The sequence below is a fragment of the Bombus flavifrons genome, chromosome 16 (assembly GCF_040668555.2).
Source record: "Bombus flavifrons isolate JBK064 chromosome 16, iyBomFlav1_principal, whole genome shotgun sequence".
NCBI classification, from domain to species: Eukaryota; Metazoa; Arthropoda; class Insecta; order Hymenoptera; family Apidae; genus Bombus; species Bombus flavifrons.
This window is the reverse complement of record NC_138457.1, coordinates 9,375,291-9,398,551: the sequence shown is the minus strand read 5'-3', so window position 1 is coordinate 9,398,551 and position 23,261 is coordinate 9,375,291. Positions and strand designations below refer to the sequence as shown.

Genomic DNA, 23,261 nt, shown 5'->3' with positions numbered 1-23,261 from the left:
AGTAAATCGTAGACAATTTTCTAGTCCATGGGATTTATCTTATTTTAATCATTAAGGACCAATGTATCATACCATGTCGATATGATACAGTTATCAGCTCGTGAATTCATTTCTAGATTAATTTTCCATATAATTCAAAGTGTTCGACAGACTCCACATTAACCTATTATTCTTCATTTTTTTTTTCTTTTTTTTTTCATTTTTCAGACGCTGACGTATTTTCTAAAAATGCGCCACAACCGGGACAAAATTTTTTTCACAGCGTACCGGTGCAAAACGAAAAACCATATCCATTGCAATATTCGCATATTCTATATGACTTTATTGTTATCAAAAATTCGAATTATCTTTTTATTGGATTTCGTTGATGATCTATGAGTTCAAACGAATTATTGTATTTATTAAAACGATTTTAAAGCAACACGAAGAAACGATACAATTTTTAATTAAAACATGCATTGTGTACGTTAACGAATTGGATTGAACGGTCACTTTATTTATTCAATCAGAAAACGTACACTGCGATTCACGCACTTTTTCTGTTAATGCGGAATTATTGGGTTTTATAATAACTTTATAATTGGGTTTCGGCTTATTGGATTTTGTTGGAAATTGCTAACTTTTAGCGAATTTTTACGTTCTGAAAAAAGATCAAGAGAGAAGAAATATTAATTGAAACGACGATATTAATATAAACAATCGATAATTCTATTTATTCGTTATGAAAGTATTCACTGATCGTAGATCGTACAATTTCTTTTGCTCTGTACAGATTTTTGAACTCGTTTATTTCATCTTATCGATGGTTAATAATTTAAAAAAAAAACAAATTCCTACGTTTGACAAAATTCAATCTGTCTGTATCAGAAGCCAGAAATTTTATTTATATCTTTGTGAGTGGAAAATGTCCGGCTCTGTATTATTTAATTTTTACTATTTGTTATATAAATATTGGCCAATAGGATTGAGATTAAAAGTAGATTGTGAACTATCTAATCGTGCATGTAGCAGCGATAAGAATCTAGTTTGTCGATTAGATTTAAACACTATCGTGACGATAAACAATAGATAAGCGAGTTGTTTAAATGCAAATGATACACATTTTTTCACGCGGCGAATTTAAATCGCTTTATTTGCTCGATATCCGGTTTACTTGTCCATCGTTCGTTTACATTAACTTCGATGCGACGCTTTTACATGTTTCACTTGCTAGCAAATTTAATTTCCATAGCAAATTTAATTTCCTACTTTTTCATGTATTATACAATCATGTGTCTCCGTTATTTATCTTGTTTTTAGCCGAGTCCGTTTTACCACGTGCGTTTTCCTTCTACGTTCTATGTTGATACTGTTAATAAAGTCACGTTTTAAATATTGATCCTAAAAACGAATTGTTTGCCATCGAATCACACGATCGATGCTATTAGCGTTATTATTTTATTTTCGTACTTTGGTTGCTTCTCCGACTTGCATGCTTCAAGCTACGTAGTTCGACGAACAGCAAATTGTATCGTAAAATGTGACATTGTTTGGTGATTTGAATTTCTGTTGATACTTTTACGGTTTCATCTTCCGATATGTTCTGCGTTTATTTTCAATTTCCCCAAAGATGAAGCAACTTGAACATTGGCTCGAGAAAAACGTATTACGCTTAGGAAATTCGGGAAACGAGGCACGATTTTGAAATTTCATCTACACAACCTGGAGTGTTTAAAATAAACGAACACAGAGAGATACGATGGCAAATTCGTCGTATCGATAAATTGGCTGCTCGTGAGAATGTAGGCAAATTCTTCGATAAAAGTAACTCTGTGACGGATATGGCTCTTCGATATTCCACGCTAATAAATTAATTGCAACCTACGCGAACGCATAGGTATCGAACAATAATTTGAACATCGAAAAGCAATTTTCTATATTTCTGATAGAGCGTCGCAATTAGAGAAGCGAAATTTTCATACGATGGTCCTACTTTCGCATAAAATTAAAATTGTTCGCGACGTCGCGCGTCCATTTAATTCAAACGGATATTCTTAGAACGAGTCCGGCTTAACGAGCAACTTCTTCGCGTTTCATTTGCTGTAAACCCGAGAACCGGACGTAAAACACAACAGCAGAGGCTCGGTTGTCTCGCGAAGAGACACCGGCGAGATATTCTTATGGGGCGAGTTTCTTATGGGCGACCATTCGTTTGGTCGTTTCACGGCGTCCTACAAATGAACCAACTTGCAAGTTTGTACTTTCGAAGCGAGAAGCGGAATAAAAGCAGGACTAATGACTGGGATCGTTTCGAAATAAGTGGATCGAGGATCCTGTCGAGAATACAGGAAGTTTATGGGGAAAACAAAGGACTGGAAGGAAGTTTAAGGAGAAGGGGAGATTTGCGAATGCACGAAACGCTTACTTTTAAGCTCCTCCGAGGATTCCGAAGCAGAGAGCTGCAAGACATTTTTCGAGAACTAATAATGCGAGTGTGGAAAATTTGCGGAAATAAGAATTTCTTAGATTATTACGTGCAGAAATTATCAGATGCTTGAAAAAGATATGGAAGTTGTGGAAAACTTGCGAAGTACAGCTTTCGATGAGTAAAGATAGGCATAATATCTATACAACAAAGATATGATTTAAAATTTACCGATATCGAACGTCTGATAAATAATTTTCCAAAATAACAATACCAATTCTAGATAAATTATAAAGAGGCTGAGCTGAAAATACAAGCGACGCGAAAGTTAATTAAATTCCATTCTCACAGTACATAAATCAATGAGATTAATAAAACGACAAGCATACGACTTAAAATTTCCTTTTGACATATTAATAAACAATTGTCTAAATTATATCACACAGAAATAATTGTTTAAACCTGAGGATACGAAGTATACGAAATTTGCAAACAAATGATCGGTCGAAGCTGACGATCAAAATTCCTGAAAATAATACAAATTTCAAATTTATAGGGAATAATATTCTCAGACGGAAGAGAGAAATTTTTGGAAAGAACCATGTCACGAGTTTTTCACGATATGCCAATCGGAGAGATGAATTACTCGTTGGCGAAACAATTCGTAATAGAAAAAAGTGGATAGAAGCGACACCATGAAAGAGAAGAATCCAGGCAATAAATCAGCTTTATTGTTACAATATCGAGGAGCGTGTTTGTTCGAACGATCGCCAAGCTATCTCTGATAAACCAAAAAGCGAAGCTTTCCTCGAGCAACGAAAATTCGTAGCAAAAAGATTCGTGGCATCGACGTCGAAAGAATTTCCTGTAAGAAGTGACAAGGTGTAATTTACGTCCCACGCGTTGTCAGACCAGTTGACACGAATTGGCACGAGCCATAAACTTAAATGCATCAATGAAGATTGGTGGCAATTCCCTTGAATAGAGATCTCACGACGGTCCACGGTCCGCTACATTTATCATTGTTCGCGAAAAGTAGGATCAGAGTTCTACATCTTCTCGACTAGCGATTCTTATTTCCCTTTATGAAACTAGTTTTCATTAGTTTTCTGTCCAATTATTGCTCTTTCTTTGACGAATGTCGGTTCATTTTATTTAAAAAAGCAAAATAGAAGCGTTGAAAAGTATTTTCTCGTTTGTAAGAAGCAACTAAGATTCTATTTTCTACTGTTTCTGTTTTTCCGAAATAAAAGTCCAGGGAATTCCGTTCAACCGTTAAATTTGTTCACATTTTAGACAAACACGATTTTTAATATAAGAACAAATTATTTTTGTTGGCTACGTTGTATGCAAAATCAAAGTGTAGATTTTATATAACAGAATGTAACAATATTACTATAACCTAGATCTAAAATTACTGCAATTATTAAACCAAATTTCTATATAGCAAAATTTGCCCAAAATTACCCTCGTTACTGTACCAAAATTCCATATAATAGAACATAGAATTACCACTATGTTCTACATAATAAAATGCTAATAAAGTAAACTAAAAAAAGTGTCTAAAAATCTTCGTTTCCTTAAAAATTGTACATCCCTTCATTTTTCGACACATCTAAGCTCGTCTTACGAATCGAGTAACGTTACAAGAAAACGTTTCACGTTCCAATTGACGTCACTGGAGAACAATGATGCAGTCTGTACTTTCGAGACTCGTTGAAACCAGACACGCGGACGACAGTTACGATTCGAAGAAATCTTAGAAAGAAGAGGCAAGGAGTCAATCGCCAGGGAAATGAACATGTCACGCTCGCCTAATTGCGCGCCATGGAAAATCCTTGTGCCGGAATTATGAAATTCATTGCACAACCTCGTGTGCCGTGCTGTCGCGGACCTTTTATTAGTTAATAACACAAGAATTATGAGAACCGTCTCGTAGCTGTTGTCCGACCGAGGAAAAAAATCGTTTTTTAAGCTGCAGGAAACACGAACTTCCTGTTACTATGAAACTCTACACCTTGCTTTTCCTTCTTACAGTATATACGTATAGCGGTAGATCATCTCGAAAAGTTTATTAATGTCCGCAGAGAAGTAAATTTATTATTTTTATGTATTTTTCGTGAAATAATAATCTTTAACGAGGATAAATAATTTTTAACGCGGAAGTTTCCGAATCTTTTAATATGATTTAATATCTTTCAATTCTTTTTACCTCTGACTTTTAATTCCTATTTTATCGAAATTTTCTTGCGGAAGTAGAATTTTTTAGGTAGTCGTAAAGATCAGTTTTAACGGATCACTTAGTTTTAGCATCTTTTTTTTTTTGTATAAAATGGATAAAAGATGGAGAATATTTTTAAATATTGGAAAATAATTATAGCTATAGAACGAATACAATAGGTTAAATATTGATAAGTTATTTTTGTAATAAAGTTAAACACCGGTAAATTTAAAAGATTGATCGTTTTCGCCTCAGTTTGCTACGTTCTTGGATTTTCAAAATTAATTTGACAAACTTGAAAGATTGCCCCTTCAAAATTTCAAGTTTCATATCCAATGCTATGTTAGAAAAGTTGACTTTATACCTAATAGAAATTCTTATTTCGTCCCAAAACGCCTAAAAGTTTCTTTCTTTTCGATACCATTCTACCCGTACGAGGAAAAAACTTCAAAAAAGTCCAAGTTTCCCGATATTCGATGCCGTATCAGGGAAGCTGACATTCTACCGAACGAAAATTCTTCTTCTGTCTGGGAGACTAAAAAATTCCCCAAACACCAAAAATTTTCCAATACGCAACACCGCCAAAGAGAGAAAAAGATCAATATTGTACCGAATTAAAATCCTCTTTTAAATTTCAGCTCAACCTTCTATCGCTCATCTCGTTAATTTTATTACAACAGCAAATTTACTTTAAAAAAAAAAAAAAAATTCCAATTTTTAGTATGGCAAAAAATGAAGCCAAGATATTGCACTTAAAATACTCCATTTGTGATCATACGTTCCAAAGGCGAGGGAACAGAGGTTATTTCCAGCAAAGAAAGAACATAAAATTTTGCAGGTCGTTTAATCCAAAGAAACCGTAAAGAAAAAGTGCAGGTGGAGGAAATCGCGAAAGCTGTGACGTTTCCAGCGCTACCGTCGACGAAAAATCGATAGCGACAGCGGTTACAAGCGGACACGCGTAACTACCAAAAATAACGAGACGTTATGGCGATCGTAAACGCCAACTTTTGTGTTTATCACAGCTATACTTGCTCCGTAAACCTACAATACATGTATCGAATCAGTCGGGATTTTAGAAGGTTTGCCAGGTTGAAACTTTGCGTTATAGGGTTTACGTAGCTGGGAACATGGTGCCGACTCATCGTCTGTCGTGTCTCGTGTACAGATTTTGCCTGGTAAAGTTGAACACGTTCCTCTAAATAGAGTTTTCAGCTGGCTTAGTAACTTTATTTATATACATGTGCTATAGATTGCAGGCTGGCGGCCATACTGTTTGGAGATTTTATACTTCCATGCAATATCCTGTTATGATTTTAAGGCTTCAAACATCTCAGTAGTAAAATTTTACGAGGCTCTGTAAACATGTATCGTCTAGCGATACGTTCTGTAAGTAGAAGGAATTGCTGGAGGTGATGTTTAATTGAAAGCTATGCCGGTGAATAATTTAGAGACCTTGCTACGAGTATACAAGACTGGTAATCTTGCTCAAAGCATATTTATTGAAATTCGAGATACAGTAGCAGCCAACGTTTCAACATTCTGTTCCACTAATAAAATAATTATTACATCTTTCCACTTTGTTATATTATAATTATAATTCTTGAGTTCTGTAGGAAAGAATATTTCATTTTTGTCGCGATAGCAATTACGTACGTCGTTACATTTTTCCATCCATTTTCAATTGTATTAATAGCAAGTTTAGATTACACACTGTACAGAAATAATGCTTGTAGACTCGTTAACTTTGCTCTTGTTATATTTATTAGTAATATATCTCATTACGTGTATTATTAATCGCTTGATTCTTTTGTGTAATATTTGTAAACATGGATTAACCAGAAATAACTGCATGGAATTAAAAAGTGAACGTGCTCTAATTCCTCTAGGATAAGTTATCAACTTAACAGCTTGATAACTGTGATTAAATCCTAGTGAATTTTCAGTGGCAATAAGAACGTCGTAATTGTTCCTATCTCCTATTTGCCTCACACTAAAACAGATCTACATTTTACAATCCTGATAATTCGTCGGATTCAATGTTCTATTTACAACAGAGTCTCGCAACGAGGTACCTACACTCTTTTGAAGCATAATCTCGACGCGGAAGTGCGATAATATCGCCATGTTAGAAGCTACATCTAAAGAAAAATATAAAACTTCCCGCCTCCACATCGAGATAAAATCGGTAGTGTCGATCTTATTCTCGCCTTGAACCACTTAGTCAATTTTTAATGGCTTTTATCGTGTAAAATACAAATACAAGTTACGGTAAATTAAAATAAAATAATTCATAATAAATTATCATAATAATTCATGGAAATGTATGTATATATGTGTGTGTGTAGGTATATATATTTAAGTGAAATATTTTAATAATTCTATTCTTGTCACGATAATATTAATTCTCTTCGTTCATATTGCCTGAGATGTCGTTTGTTTAATTTTACACGAGATACAGGACCACATAGATCGTAATAAATCCTCCCTATAGTCATTGCCGACCTAATTTTACAGGCATAATCGAGCTTTCCATTCAGCTCGCTTAATGGAAAATTATATTGACAGTGGACGTGCCACACCTACGACCATTCAGCTTGAATCTAGGCTGTGGGTCCTTTCCCTCCGTGAAATTACCCATCCATCAATTTTGAATCTATTTTCTCACCAGCGACTTGCATTTCTCCCTCTTCGAGTCTTAAATTCGAAGAAACACTGTAACTTTGGAATATCAAACTATCGTTCGAAATAACATTCGAACTATCATTCAAACTCAATTTGTCATCGAAATAATGTTCGAAATAATTGTCACTAAACTAATGTTCAAACTGGTTATCACCGAAATAATATTCAAAATAATTGTCGACGAAATAATGTTTCAAATAATCGTCATCAAATAGTTGGAGTAATTGCAAAATACTAAACAAACATATAATACGTTGGCCCGAGTATCGCAAATTTTTATACTTTTATCCTCCAGTTTTCACGAAACTTCTTCTTCCAATACTAATTCTAATTCTTCGTTTAGCGATTTTATTTCAATCTACCAATCGCGACGATAATTACAAAGTAAGAAATAAATCTACTCTGTTCTCATCTATATTCCATAAACCTTGGTGTTTTCTTCGTTCCCCTCAGACTTTACAAAATGTCGTCTTCGTTTCAGTTTGAAATTCCATCATTTTATATTAATTTGTTCTCATTTTCTGTTGTTCTTTCTTTTTCTTGTATTTGCGAGCCTTACAGAACGCCGTGTTGCGTACTTTCCAAAGTATTAAACAAATTGAAAATTCTTGAAACTCCGCAAAGTCCACCTTGCCAGTTATGTGTTAAAAACCGATCAGAAATCGCGAGAAGTTGAAAAGGTCGGGGTGAAAGCTCGTTATCGATCACGAGAGGGGCTGGCGTGCCGTGCGGTTGTTAAGGGTGTTTATCACCTACACGCTCTTCAGGGTCGCCAGATTTGTGTCAAGAACTCGTTCCTGCACTGGCGAAACCCGTGGAAAAACTCGTCGAACAGAACGTAAAACAGAGGAAGAATTCACGTGAGAAGTCTTCCTCAAGGCCACTACGTTCCAATATACCGTCAACTGCTGCCTCTTTCTTCAAATCCTCATTTTCACTTCTCTTATTATCTCGTTTCACGGTGATTGATCGATCAAATGGATCTTTAATTTCTCGTTTCTTCGAACGATACAATTTTTGCCAGTTTCCTACTACCGTCCGGTTATAGATGACTATAAGAATTTCCAGTATAGTTTGCTCCGATATTCCAATAATTCAATAATTCCGATATCGAGTGGTCTAGCCATAAGTTACAGCCAAGAGAATATTTCACGTATCTCGTTCATTTTACGTATTTGTCGTTGTATCGGAAATAATTGAACGCATTGTGCTCGGTAATAGGAAAGAAATTTGTACAATCGGCAATTGTATAATCACAATCTCGTGCAATCAGAAGTTGCACAATCAGAACGTTGTATAATTAAAAGTTGTGTAATCACGAGAAAAAGAAGAGAACAAGACGGTCGACCGATCAGCGAACACAGGTGGCGGACCGCTTAATCTCATGTCACTGGGAAAATCAAAATGTAGTATTTCTGCTAGAGGCAATAATCCTGATGATCCTTGCACAACTTTACGCGACCAGTCCACTGGAAATAAGCGGGGGCCTATCCAGTAACCCTTTAAGATTATATCCAACGAAGTATATTAAATCCGATCCACTTACTGGCCTTAATGCTAATGCTAATGCTAATGTAATCGATGCAAAAGCTCGGTGGCGCTTACCTACCACACGATGCGAGTCCATTAGAATCTAGACGAGAGCCGTTGCTTTGCACGAGACAAGAGGATGAAATATTGATATTTTAATTTTTATTAATTAATTCCTCCTGTATATACACTTTAATCCCACGCTGTTAGCATGTAGGGTTTTTCTTTAGACAATGAGATCTAAAGAATCAAGTGGCAGGCCTCTGTTAATAAAATTATTATTCCACGTAATACGTATTTTATAAGTTCAAAATTCAAATAAAATTTGTCTGGTCGAAAGGTGGTTTTGAAAAACAGAATTTTTAGTATTCTACAAATATGTATCGACTTCGCGTATGTCGTCCGAAATTGTACAAACTGTTATATCCCTGGTTTCTTTATACGGTTCTCTTACTTAATATAAATATAGATAAATACTTTTCTGCTACTTGGCAGCATCGACCTGATTTAAGCAAAGGTTGTAGATACGCTTTTTTAACTTTGAATACTTCTGTCAGGTATATTTTCAAATAATATCTGATATTTTAAATAGCTTATCTACCAATATTTAACTAGCTCGTCCTCCTTTTATCAACATCTAAAATATTTTTCATTATCTATATTCTAATATTCTAATCCCTTTATATCGATAATATTATACAACATTAGCATTAGTTACACGATACAGTATCAACGAATATTAGATTCACTTATTCTAATATTTCCAATATTTGACTATTTAATTAGCTCATCCTCTCTTATTAATACGCAAAATATTTTTTCACTATTTAAATTCTAACATTCTAATCTTTCAGAATACCAGATCCATCTATTCGAATGTCTCCGATATTCAATTAATATTTGATCGCTTTATCACTTTTCATCGGTATCTCCACGATCATCAACCGCATCCGTCAAATCCACTCACCTCTTCTTACGATCGACGTAGTATCGACGCGAATGTCGTCGAAGACGATATCTACGCTTGTCAACATACGATGTAAGGCCAATAATCGCCGGTTCTTTCGAATCACGTCTCGAATCGTCACATTCGCGGTTATCCTTCACCGTCGAATCTCTTCGCGAGTCTTCCTTCGGGTCCTCCTGTTCCTGCGACCTGACCATCATCCACACGAAGAAGAAGAAGACGATCATCGTGTTCGATCATTGCCCCCGTTCAAACTCGTCTATCAAACACATCGATCGTTCACCGTTTCTATTTCACCTTTCACGATCACTTTTCAATTTCATTATCTTCACCATCACCTGCACTCTTTCTTCTCGGCAATTTCTCGCGGCTTTATTTCATATTTTTATTATCGCGATATTTATCTTGTAAGTTTGGTAATTTTATGCTAACAAGTTTTCGAAGTTCGTCGACGTATTGATCGATCGTTAACGATCGATTACTACGATCCAGGGTGGATAGTCGCTTTTGGCTTCTTCGTAATTGAAATTCAGTTTTACAAGAGGTTCGAGCAAGATCGATGCAAGTTTTCTGTCGCGAGAAATTGAAATTGTTTATGGTTAAAGTGGATCGTTGGACGAATCGTTTGTTTCAACTTTGGTTCGTCGAATATGGAAGCTTCGGAAATGGAATTTTCATCGGCAAAAGATAGAAATTGAGAAATATCGTGGAGGATCTAGCAACGCTTTTGAAAATTTCCTAATCTCTGTTTTAACGATGAGTTTTTATTTTCTTATTTCTCGCGAGAAAAGTGTTTATTTTTAATTCTCTGATCTAAACGTAATCTACGAAAGATGATTTCATTTTTCGAATTTCTCTGACTACGACTTCGTATCGGACGAGGTGAACAGATATTATTAAAATTAATTTATATATTCAGAGATACACGGAGCCATAAAATATGTCTTGGCCGTTATTGTTAAAGATTAAGCATTTTATGGTATTATCGACCTTATATGTGAAATTCGTCGGAATAGAAGACTGAATTTTACAGCTCACGATTTCCCTCTCACGTTTGCCTTCGACAAACACATGTCGAGCTATTTCCTCTTTCCGGACCGAAAGTTAACATCCTTTCGTGCGATTCTTCATGACAAATGTTTGCTCTGAAACATCTCTGTCAGTTTCACGAAAACACGCAAAAATTCTTCTTCCATCGGACATACCTATCAAGAATGCATATTTGATGATCTCGAAAATTTCTTCGGTCCTCGCGATTTTAAGAATAAACGACGGTCTAATTCTTCGTCCAGAAAATCCGCAACACGAGCGCTGCGTATTTCTATAAAATTCATTTCACAGGGTCTTGCGCAGTCCCCATTAAGGACGCACGAATTATTGTAATTAATGCAGAACGTTGATTGTTACGTAACCGGGAATAAGGTGCCTCCAATTAGGAGGGAAAGGTCCACGCTAGGAAAATATATTTTCCAAATAATCGACTAACACGATGCGATCGTCTCGCAGAGAACAGTGCCGCCGGAATTTGCAGATTTTAATGAACTTTTATTACGAGGACGATCCTGTCGAGTGTGCTTCAACGAAATTCGTGGAATTAAAAAACCATTCTCTCGCCATATGCTTTTTCGCGTTATATTTCACCTCGTAATATTATTTCATCTATCGCTGACGTATTTAATCGTCGTTCCAATGAAATTCAAGCGTTAGATGAAAATTTCATTTGTATCGTAACGTGTGTTAAAAGGAAGGCAGAGCGATTTTAAAATTGACGAAAACCTGAGAATGAATTCCAATTACGTATTCTTTTTTTCTCTAAATTAGAAACGCGAAGCGATTCACGGAGGAAATTCAACTTTAATCATTTTTCAAGTCGAATCTTCGATCTATTTTAATTCCCGAATTCTTTCTTCGAAAACTGATCGAAATGTCGAAATGCGAGCAATTTTTAGAAGTAAAATTTCGAAATGGGAAATAATTTTAACGATCCCGTGGCTTCGATTCTACTTTGCCTAAATGGTTCGAGAAAAGAGATACGAAGGAAATAAAGACAACTTGATAACGCGATCCATTTATTCGCCGGATTTAGAACAAGAACTGTTCGATATGATTCAAGAACAGTATTTATTGTTTGATATCTGACGACAGCGAAGGAAACGCGTGTCCGCGTTTTTCATTCTCTCCATTGAAAAACCGCAGGAAACCGCGAAGGACACGTGCTTATGGTTGTCGATTCTCTACCTATATACTTTCATATGTATCTATATACTCTGTGTCTACGTTGAAACGACCGACGAGGTAATCTTTTGTTCTGTAGCAAGATAGTAGGATAGTGAAAAGAAAACAGAGTAGAGAAAAGTAGGAAAGGGGATGGAGTAGTAAAATAAAATACTAAAGCAGTAAAATAAAGTACGTCGAAGCAACATATAACACCGAAGAACACGGTAGAAAAAATACTAGAGAATATAACATAGTACTCGCGTAATAAATTAATATAAAACGACGTGCAATAATTTGGGTGTACTATAGCGCCACACTATAGTATTATGCTGTCATACAACAGAATACAATAGCTGTACACACTGAATGCGACTACGAAACTTGTATCACGATGATCCAATAATAATTATCAGTAAGATAGTGTAGGCGCACGTTTGTGTACATTTCATGCAACAAATAAAAATTTATGAGTTTATTATTGTTGAAAACGACAAGGTGAGTTCGTGCTCGCCATCCATATGCAGATGCGTTAGTTATAAGAAATAGTAACTAGAAGATAATCCTAATTACAATCGATAGATTTAATCGATAGACTGAAGATGCCTTTTTGTTCTTATCCCTAGTTTTTGTGAGCGCGTGCAATAAAGGTTTCTTTGGCTCACAACGGTGTGATAGATTTATCCATTCGATAAAATAATGACTATTGTGATCCTACCTCTGAGTATAGAAATAACAACAATTATTTAACGATAATAGCAATAGCGATTAAATTTACGAATTCTAAAAATATTAGATCGTTCGATCGAACTATTGTAAGATCACGAATCACCATGAACCTCGATCTGACGGACGAACGATTTGACCAGTCGAGGCGTTCGTGTAGGATATAAGCTGATTCCTGTATATTGGCCTGCACAATAGGAATGTCACCGTCCGTGACATTTCTCCCGTGCTATTATTAACAAGACACCTACAAAGAAGCATCAGACACCCTCTGCGCAGTCGATTACGCGCTCAGAGACGCTTCCAGAGACGATTCTTGGCCCATTCGGATCGAAATCTCCACAAAGAAGATAATAGAACAGGAAATAATCCTTCTAAATAAGCTGGTATTTTCAGGAGAATATGTGCCGATAATTAGGAAGACGATGTAAATCTAAAACTTGAAGAAATCGAGTTTCTAATTTATTTTATATTTTATCAATCTACGTCACAATGATATGCAACGAATTTTGGCATGAAAAATATTCCACTCGAGTGAGACACTTTCTCGTAGTCACTGGCACGTTACATCGCACTATTTTGGTAATTCCAAAATTCCATGAAACGTGACGTTCAAGAAACGAGATATTTATAAAGACGACCAATGGCGTCTCTCTAATCTACAGACATTTTCTAATTTATTATTTTTATCAATCTCGTATATTTCCAGCGAAATTGGGTTCTTCTCTTTTTTCCCAGTTCTAAAATTCCATAAAATGTAGGCCCGGAAAAGCTCGAAAATGTTCACGAAGAGCAACGATATCCAGGAAACAAACAATAGCGCCTCTCTGATTAATCCCGTACTTTCAGAAAAATATGCTAATTTTTATTCAAGTAATTTATAAAATTCCACGAAATGTGCATGTTTGCAAATGTACGGATCACAGAGGAGAGAAAAGACAAAGTAAGAAAAGGACTGAATTCATACGGTGTAGACGACGCCGATGCAGTGCGAAGAAACGACAGTCTCTGCAACGTATGGAGGTTATCGCTGAGGGGTTAAGGAGTACGACGAGAGCGATTGTTGCGGCACTACTGTCAACAATTTTTATTTTTTTTTTTTTTTATTTATTTGAGAGTTTACAATCAATTCTCATTGAGAATTATAAGTAAATTATTCTGGCATGGTACTATAACACGAATAATAAATATTATCGTACGTTTGATTCTAGCTGAATCTAATGTTTAAATCTACAGGGTAATGTCTTTTTAGTGGGTGGATCTGATCCACCGGGTCAAGTAATCGAGTAACTAGTGGATTTTGGTGGTTGCTGATTCTTATGTTATATCTATTACTGAATTTGGATATTTCTTCGCTGTTATCGATGAACTGACGACGCGTCGAAATTGTCACACGCTCAAGAGAGGCCACCCGCTCAGAGACAGTAATAAAGTAGACGAGACATCCTGCATGCCACAGCTATCGAAAGAATAACAAAACAGCAACTGAATAAACAGCCGCCTCTGATATACATCCGACGATAGCCCCTCCAAAGGGACTAAAACCTTCATATAAAAACCCTCCTAAATTAGCGCTCAACACATTATTCTGTTGTAACACTTTGTCACTCTGTTGCATTTATACAATAAAATTTCCATCGTCTTATACGAAGTTCAATTTCTTCACCTTATTCCTGAAACGTTCGAACTGCGACGCGAGGAGATCACCGTGATTACTTGTGTCTTCGACGGGACAAAATCAACGATCGCCGACAGCAGGTAGTTACACGGCGAGGTGCGATCTAACACAGAAACGCGAGAAACTGCGTACGACTCTTAAATCCGCGAACCGTTACGATTCATAAACAAAAACGAATTACAAGAAATGTAGAAAGAAATCGCATCCTTGCGAAGAACGCGATACGGCTGCGAAAAAGTACGTTTTTCGCGGTAGAAGCGGAGAACTGTTTTTTAACATAATTAAATCGGACTTACGAACGAGAAGAATGAGAACGAGTTGAAATGTTCCTTTTGTTTCATTTTTAGTTCTCATCTCTGGAAAACCAGCCTTTTAGTCGGCGCACAACTAATAATAATAATAATAATTAAAATAATAATAATAATAATACGCAGGATACAACACAGTGCTACACGTAAATAAACAAAAGCGTCAAAATTGCTTTCTATCGAGTAAACTATCGAGATATAATAAATAAGATTTTCACGAGACTCTAATTGCTGGAGAAATGTCTGCGATATTTTTATACTGATAATCTTTCCTCGTAACGGTTATTCTTATTGTTTATTTTATTTAAAGCCGTTTATCGACGACTTAGTCAGTGAATAATCTTTTGTTGGAACGAGATCAACGTGAGTATGTACTTAAGATTATCGTCGACGTTATGCTTTTTCCTGTCTGCGTTGCACATAGGGCGCTTTACGACTATGCGAGACGATGTGGCTGATTGATAGTATCACATTGCAGATGCCACATTTTCAATGATATTTTCCAGTGCGCACATTATTGCACGTATGTGTTAATTAAGCGTGTCTTCATCTTATCCAGACTATTGTGGTTCGTTCTTTACGATTGAACTCTCGATTTATCTCGAAATATTATATCGTAATTTTGTCATAATACGTTCCAGTCGTGTTCGCGTATTGCTTCGATATGTTTCAAACGATGCGTTGCACATGGAACACTGATCTGATTCCTCTGGGGATACGATTTTTAAAGTTAGATCGAACAGTTTCTTTTTTCGAACATTTTTCTTTTTTCCTTTTTTTGGCAAGGGATCCAAATTAGCGACAATTTTTTCGCCGGAATAATTTATCGTACGGAAGAAAGAAACCACGTGATCTGATCGACTGTTGACAACTGGACTGTGAATTTTTCTGCATTTAATAGCACATTTAAAATTCCAAAAAGCACGAGAAATGTAACGTACGGTACAGTAGAGCCTACTTTATCCGAATATAATATTTCCCAGTAACGAGTGCCTTTTTCCGTTTCAAATATTCCATCGTGGTTCGTATACAGTGTGTTCTCTTTTTTCTTTTTTTAAACAAAATATCGCAAATGCGACGGAATTAGCGAAAAATGTTGGAAAAGCCACGAGGATCGCGGACGGATTAGAAACCAAGAACGCGATATTGAAAGTTATCTAAAGCACGTAGATTGCTCTCAGATGCTGGCAACAGTGCAGAAACCGTACATATACTGATGCAATGCAATGGTTTCGTCGCGATAAAGGCGATAATAACGACGATTTTATACAAATGGAAACAGCAAACGAAAATGGTAACGGAGAGGTGGTTCCTCGTGTCCAAGCACTCGCGCCATTGGAAAATTGGTCATCGATGGTTCAAAGTACAAAAGGAACGTAACTCTATGTTGTTACTTACGTTGAGAAAATTATTATAGTTTAGCGGAAAAATTCTTCTAAATGGGAAACTAGCGTAGAAAGATAGGTATCTGAAGACGTGTTACGTTACACGAAAATTGTACGAAAATTGTGGCAAAAGAAGTTTGAACGTACATGGAAGATGTTCGCTGTAATACAGACTGGGTGAAAGAGATCGAAGTTGCCTAATACTCTTGTCAAGTAATAAATCGAATGAAAAGAACGCACACAACTCGGCGACCTTGAGTGGGCATAAAAATGTATCAACGACAGAAGTTGCGGCCAACTAATAAAGCTATTGATCAGCTTAAGTAAGAACATCGAATAGGCGGCAGTTCTCCTTGATTTAAAAGTACGCGTATTAATTTTATTCACGATTGCAATATAATGGAGATTCGTAAGGGCAATTTTCTGACCCAGTTTTACCATCACGGGATTATATTGACCCAATGTGATATTTGCCAACGTCATGTATCGTTGATCAATCGAAGATCATTGTATTTACATTGTAGCAGGATCTATGTATTTACACTGTATCTGTTATATTATAACTGTGCAGAATAAATACTGTTCGTTTATGTTTCTTTCTTAATTTATTCGTATCTACGATTTATCGAAAAATAATAAGTAAAAAGCTACTCATTTCTATTCCCATATAGTCTTTCAATAAAGCCATTATTATTGGAATTGGAAATATTGCATTACGTATGCAGAGAATCACATACGAAAGTGGTACGAAAACGAGGAGCGTACCAAGTGAATCCAAAACGACCCATTACGAGACTGCGCGTCGGTAGTCCGAGGATTAAAGGGTGCAAATCTGAGAAAGCCACGCTCAACTTTCTCGATTAACTGTTTGCACGTGATTCGATGGGAAGATCGAACGACAGATGCATATTCCATGCATCACGAGAGAGCAGCGTAGTATCTTCGTTTTTAATTATAAATTATATAAATTTAATTTAAAAATTCCCCCATTCATCTTAATCCGTATCAATTTGAACAAACGAAATTTCATATCGGATAAGCGACTCTTCCACTGTCCGAAAATTCCTTTATTCGAACAGTTTTGTCTTCCTGTTAGTTCGAACAAAGAATAGTCTACTGTACTTGGCGTAGTATTCAATGGATGAAACAAATTTCAATTTGTTTCGTTAGGCTTGGAAAAACACGATAGTGCATCGATAACCTACTTATTTTCTAATTTTTCCTAGAAATGAAACGCATGCCGAGAGAATCTTTCAGAGCATCTTGAAGAACGGAGGATATCAATCTTCCACTTGTAAATTCACGATGAAACTCATCGATTCTTGTTCTCCGCACAATTCAATAGGTTTCTTCCAATTGTCGTCGATCAATCGTGGACGATTAAATCGCGTGCACGGGGCCGCGGGTTCTTTTAAATTAGCCTCGGCATTCGGCGAACATTCTTTGTTCTAGGCTTAAACGAACCGTGACTCGATCGCTAAATATTGACCGTAAGTATCCGGTGCAAACGTAATCGCATGACGTCATCCTTTTTGCCGGAGAGTTTTCGACGCTGGATATCTCAGACAGAGTATTAATATTTGTGAAGCACTCGCCTGTGGCTTTAATTTTTCCGCACTTTTCGTCCCAGACACGGGTATAGAAATTTGCGTTTTCGAAGGCTTTCAGTTGCACGCGAGTGTAGAACCGCGAGTTCTATTATCGAAAATCAAACAGAAATAATACGTTGCCTTCTACGAGCTTTCTATTATTCCGATAAGTTCGAACCAATTCTCTCGCATCCACCGAACTATTACGAATAATCCCAAACGTAAATAACTAAACCAGAGTAAATACAAATAACAGAGCAAATAACAAAATACAAATATCTACGAGAGATATCTAAAATGTTAAAAATATCGTCAAATCGACGTATCTGTAATATCGAAAAAAAGAAAAAAAAAATAAAAATCTCTGTAAATCGAACGACATTTTTCGTCTAACCCACTACAGTACGTCAAACGTCGCATGTCACAAGACGCAACTAACATTGCTCTCTGCGAGCTCATACAAAATTCATACCCCTCCCCATCGATTTCTTCGGCAACTCGCACATTTCGCTTCGACCCGTGCAAACTCCCCCTATGATTTGCTTAAAAAGGCAGTCGCGTAGCTGGAGTGCATCATCGGTGCACCTTGCAACCCACCGCAACCGCCGAATATGAAGCCCTTCATTCTAAATTCGCGTGCAGAGAGCGAGAAACGGTGGTCAACTGCGACAGGGATTTTTCAATGGGTCCCTCGATATTCCCGGCGATCGATGGAATCCATTACGAGAATTGGAATTCCACGCTCAACAAGTACCCGGGTGAAAACGGGTTGTCTAGCGTGGAAGACTGGAATCGTGCGTGGGTTATCGATTTCAGGGGTTGCTGGATCGATCTAGTTTCAGTGGCTCTCTTTCTCTTTCTCTCTCTCTCTCTCTTTATCTCTTTGCAAGGATAGATAACGAAGAGAAGAACTGGGACGATGGGGAAAAAGAATGAAAATGGTAGGTTTTTAAGAGACTTGCAGGAGACACTAAAAGGGTGTGGATCTAACCCTGTTACGATTCTTCAATTTTTATATTTCAATTTTACTCCACTTTTTTGCAAGTAAAAACCGTTTGAGCGAACACAGATAATTGAAGCGGAAAATTATTCGTACTATCGTAGACTTGTTTTTCGTATTTCGTAGAAACTGCGACGATAATTTGTTTAATAAGCTGGAAAAATATAATTGAATTCGAAAACGTCGGAAAGAATAATTTCATACCTAACGAAGATATAATTAAAATTGCAAGATCTCGGTAAAACAAGAATCGTCGTTTCGTCGTCGATCGTAGATTCGCCTCTCTGTAGCGAACGGTGTAAGCGGCTGAATTTTCAATGAACTTAACGAGCGTTTGATAAAACGACCAGGCTCGTGGCCACGACCTTCCTCTCTCGTTCACGTGAACCACACTCAAGCAAAATTAACGTCGGGCTGATAAACATCCGATCAAGCCGCGAACTGTTTATATGGTTGCAAATTTACGAGCAGAAACGAGGGCTCGTCGATTCGCGATCCAGTTTCATGGAACATTTTCACGGAAACGTTAACGAGATAGAGAGACGAATGTTCTCAATAATTGATGTTTTCATTGAAAATATACACAAAAGAATTTGTTATTTTCATTTAGTTTGCTAAGATGATTTCGTGTCTGGTATACCGTGATTTATATCTTTCGTTTCAAATTTCGTCCATTGTTTGAAATAACGAATACTGAAATGACTTGTTACAGTATGGATAAAAGATCCTTTCTCTAATCTTTTTTTAGTTTACCAACGTAGAACGATTTTACGCGCTTTGAATCTCAATTAAAAATCTCCCCCTCTTTTTCTATTTTATTTTACACAGCCTCGATATATCGTTTGTTCATTGAAACAATGAATCGCGGAATCGTTGTTTTGGTATTTCTATATTGGCAAAGTGATTCCACGTGTTTCGAATTCTAGTCGAAATGTTCTGTATTATTTTTTATATAAACTGGTCCTTGCATCTGCAACGGGTCCGATTGGATCATTTTTAGCGGATGCGATCTCCGATAATTTGACGTACGAGAAGTTATTGTCCAGTGACAATCAGAAGGTTAGTTACGATGTTCTAAAAATCAAATATTCCCGATATTTTGCGTTTCCAGCCGGAAATGAACAAAAGGTTTCTTTTATTTTAATTTGCCTGCCTTTGTGAAGTGAGGTCGCGTGTTTAAAATCGTGGTGGAAATTTTCGTAGAAAATTCAATTTTTATTGGTCAGCTATTTTTTATTTATTCTGTTGTACGTAACAAAAAATATTTGAAAAAATAATGTGCAGTAACGTATCCTCTTTGTTTGCGATCGTTCTAACAGCGATGCACAGCGAAAAGAAAAATATTTCCGAGTCACGTGAGATATCAGCGTTGAGAAAATCGTTAATTATCGCATTAAAATTTCATTACTGCGCTAGACGAGAATTTTAATTCTCCGACGATAACGCATTAACTATTTTCCATATCTGTCTAGTCAGAATGAAAAATGAATCATATTTATTATAATCGGAAAAAACGAACCAACGAATATATTTGTAGAAGAGAACAATGAAATCGATTCTAACGAGTCTTAGCGTATGGTAATAAATTACCAGAGCGAAAGTAAACGTCAGTATTACGTCAGAGCACAAAGAATTTTTTGTTACAATCTCGTTTACGACGACTGGTCATCATCACGTTACGCAATGTATACTTGTTTCACTAATTGAACAGAAACTCAATATTCGACTCACATAACTATCTGAATACACATTTTCATATCATATTGCCTATCTACCACTTTTTACATTTTACTGATCAGTTATCGAAGATTTTTTAATTATTAATTTATAATATCTTCTTGTTAATTAATTAGCGAAGATATTCGCAAGATCTGCCTCTTTTTCGCACCTTTCAATTTAGCGGAAGAAAATTTTGATTCGTATAGAATTGCCGACTTAGTTTGATAAATTGGGAAAGTTGAAATAAAATACAAACTTTCGAAGGTCCGGATTGTGACATGTAAATTATTAAAAGAGGAATCCAACGTCAGAAAATCTATGTGGGCAAAGAACTCGAAATTTAGTTTAGAAAACCCATACAGAAAGAAAGCGACGAAAGAATTTCGAAAATACTCACAGCTCTTAAAGAAGAAGGATTTCCACTTTAAGATGAGAATAATAAAAGGGAAACAATTGAAGCAAATTGAAAACGAATTTCGAAAATATGCGCAATCTAGGAGAAACAGTCTCAACTGCGTTTCCAAAATTTTCGAAAAATAATCAAAATCGATTTGAAAGGTTGAAAAAAGAATCTGAAAAATATCGCCAACATGTGCAAACAATTAAATGAAACGGTACGTTGAGAGGGAAACCTGGTAAAAACGAAGATCAGTCGAGTCCTTATTTAAAAATTGCAAAGGACGCGAAAATTTGGAAATGTAAAATTTACAGTTAAGAGAATTGCAACTTGTGTGTCAATAGACAAAGGACAGCGCGCGAGTGAACAATTGGAATGGGTAGAGAACGGAAATGGCGAGAACACGTTTCACGACCGCACCAACACGTGAATCGAGGCGAACTAAGCGCATACGACACGCGTTCATGATCACGCGACGCTAGGCGCCGCGACGCAACCTCCGGCGCAAGCACACGCGCCTCTTGTTGCACGCCTCGACGCCGGAAACCAAGCTTATCTTTCTGCTCTCGACTTTCTACGATTCCACCGACGACCGTTCTACTTTGCAGCGATCGATCGTTGCAACTTTTCAGTCTTTCTTTCGATCTCTTACGCTATCGTCGAAATTGTTAATTAAAAAGTACGATGACGTGCTTTCAATCGAAATTAGTTTCCTTATTGTTTGTGTGTGTGTGTGTGTGTGTGTGTGTAGTTTTGAGCGAATCAATTAATAACTGGACTATGGTGATTTATGCAAATTTATGTTTTTATGAACACGTGGCTAAAGGAAGGTTTGTTTAATCTATTAAATATCGTTTAATTATTTCCCAAAGTATCGAATATTATTTGATCATTCTGTAACGTAACAAGTATTATACAATTATCTTCTAATCTATCGAATGTTTACCAGCATCGCCATTCGCTATAATTTTTATTACTTTCTGGTTATTTTCCATATTTTTGAGGATTATATTGTCCCTTGAATTTTGATTAACCGATTAAGTGATATACCTGTTACGATAAGTTTAATTAAATGTTCCTCGGTATTTCTCAATTTCTAACAAGACTTTCTGTTTCTATATCCTCTTTCCTTTATTTTATCTCGATAATATTAATGGCAAGTTTCGCGAAGGTTTAACGATCATTTTCACTGATACTCGGATATCTCGAATTAATTTGATGTTACATGGGTCGTTTGGTAAAATGGTCACGAGGGTTATTAACAAAATGCGTTAATATTATATAAACATTTAAGACGATATTAAATTGTCTCCGTTTGTGCATTACGTTAATAATGAATAATAAGTAACGATGCGAATAAAAACTTTACGTGCGTTATAATTATGCCCTGATAAAAACTGGAAATCAAATATTTATATAGAGATGGGAAATCGATAAATATAATTTGCATTGGGTTTATTATTAATTTCTTCTTCAATGAAAATTTAAGTCGAATTACGTATAATGGTAAAACAAAGTTTTTTGCAAATTAACAATGTTAATGTAATAATTTTCAAAGAGCCGATCAATCTTATACCCACGTGCTCTATACCGTGTACTTTGCTAATAACCCGTTAATTTAACGTCCCTTTAATTTTTAAAAATGCTGCATCGAATCGAAGTATTCGAAGGATCGCAAATATTCAGTAAAAATGGAAAATTTGGACGTACTACGATTATAATTATCATATTTTTCTTACTTTTACAACATTTCTTACGACTATTCTTATTATTATCTTTTTGGTTAGTTTTATAGCTACAAAGTTCCACAAATATTAATCTTCACCTTTTTTCTAATCTAAAGTGAAGATTAAATTCATCAACTAATTCTAAGATTTACTGTCTTCGCCATTATTTTTAATATTCCAGCAAACTAACCTCGTTCATAACCATAAAAATTTCTAATAATGGCAAGTAGCCTGACAATAAGATGAAGGTTAGGTTCCAAATTTTCCACTCGATTGAGAAATTCGATATTTCTGTTACCTCGATTATTCATTTCAATCATAACTTCCAACATATTCGTAAAGTCTCCTCGAAAAACAATTATTCACCACAGTCATTCGTCACAACGCTACTGTCATCGTTCGAGATATTTTTACTTCACTGCACTCACTCCACTCGTAGAATCTACTTTTCCACCTCAAATGAAACGACAATCTCGGACTATCTAAAACTTCCGCGAACATAATTCTCAAAAAAGTTGCCGGAACATGATATTCATTTTATATTCGCGCGATAACTGTTGCACTCTGAATATGCACGAGGAAAATGCTAATCGCAAGCGAGATGAACTTTAGCAAGAAGATGCGTGTTCACGTTTGGATGATCGTAATTGTCGGTCGCTCGATTTCGAAACGAAAGTAGATCAATCTGCATTATGACTTACGAGTTACGAG

The 23,261-nt window shown here is 36.1% G+C and overlaps 1 protein-coding gene and 1 long non-coding RNA gene across 13 annotated transcripts in view; both read right to left on the bottom strand.

Moving 5' to 3' along the window:
- The window catches only part of dnc (phosphodiesterase dunce), a 352,460-nt gene that overhangs the window by 100,128 nt on the left and 229,071 nt on the right, over nucleotides 1–23,261 (bottom strand). The window contains exon 1 of one of the 12 annotated variants that reach the window (XM_069129693.1): nucleotides 9,808–10,220. The exons of the other annotated variants lie outside the window; for them this stretch is intronic. Within the exon in view, the coding sequence (XP_068985794.1) occupies nucleotides 9,808–10,034 (227 nt within the window). The 5' untranslated portion in view covers nucleotides 10,035–10,220. Of the gene's footprint in view, nucleotides 1–9,807; nucleotides 10,221–23,261 lie in introns of those variants that run through there. 12 annotated transcript variants of the gene reach the window in all.
- On the bottom strand, nucleotides 15,493–20,813 carry LOC138188172 (uncharacterized). Its single transcript, XR_011175388.1, has 2 exons — nucleotides 16,699–20,813; nucleotides 15,493–16,667 (listed from the first exon to the last, which is right to left on the bottom strand). It is a non-coding gene; the product is annotated as an uncharacterized LOC138188172 (long non-coding RNA).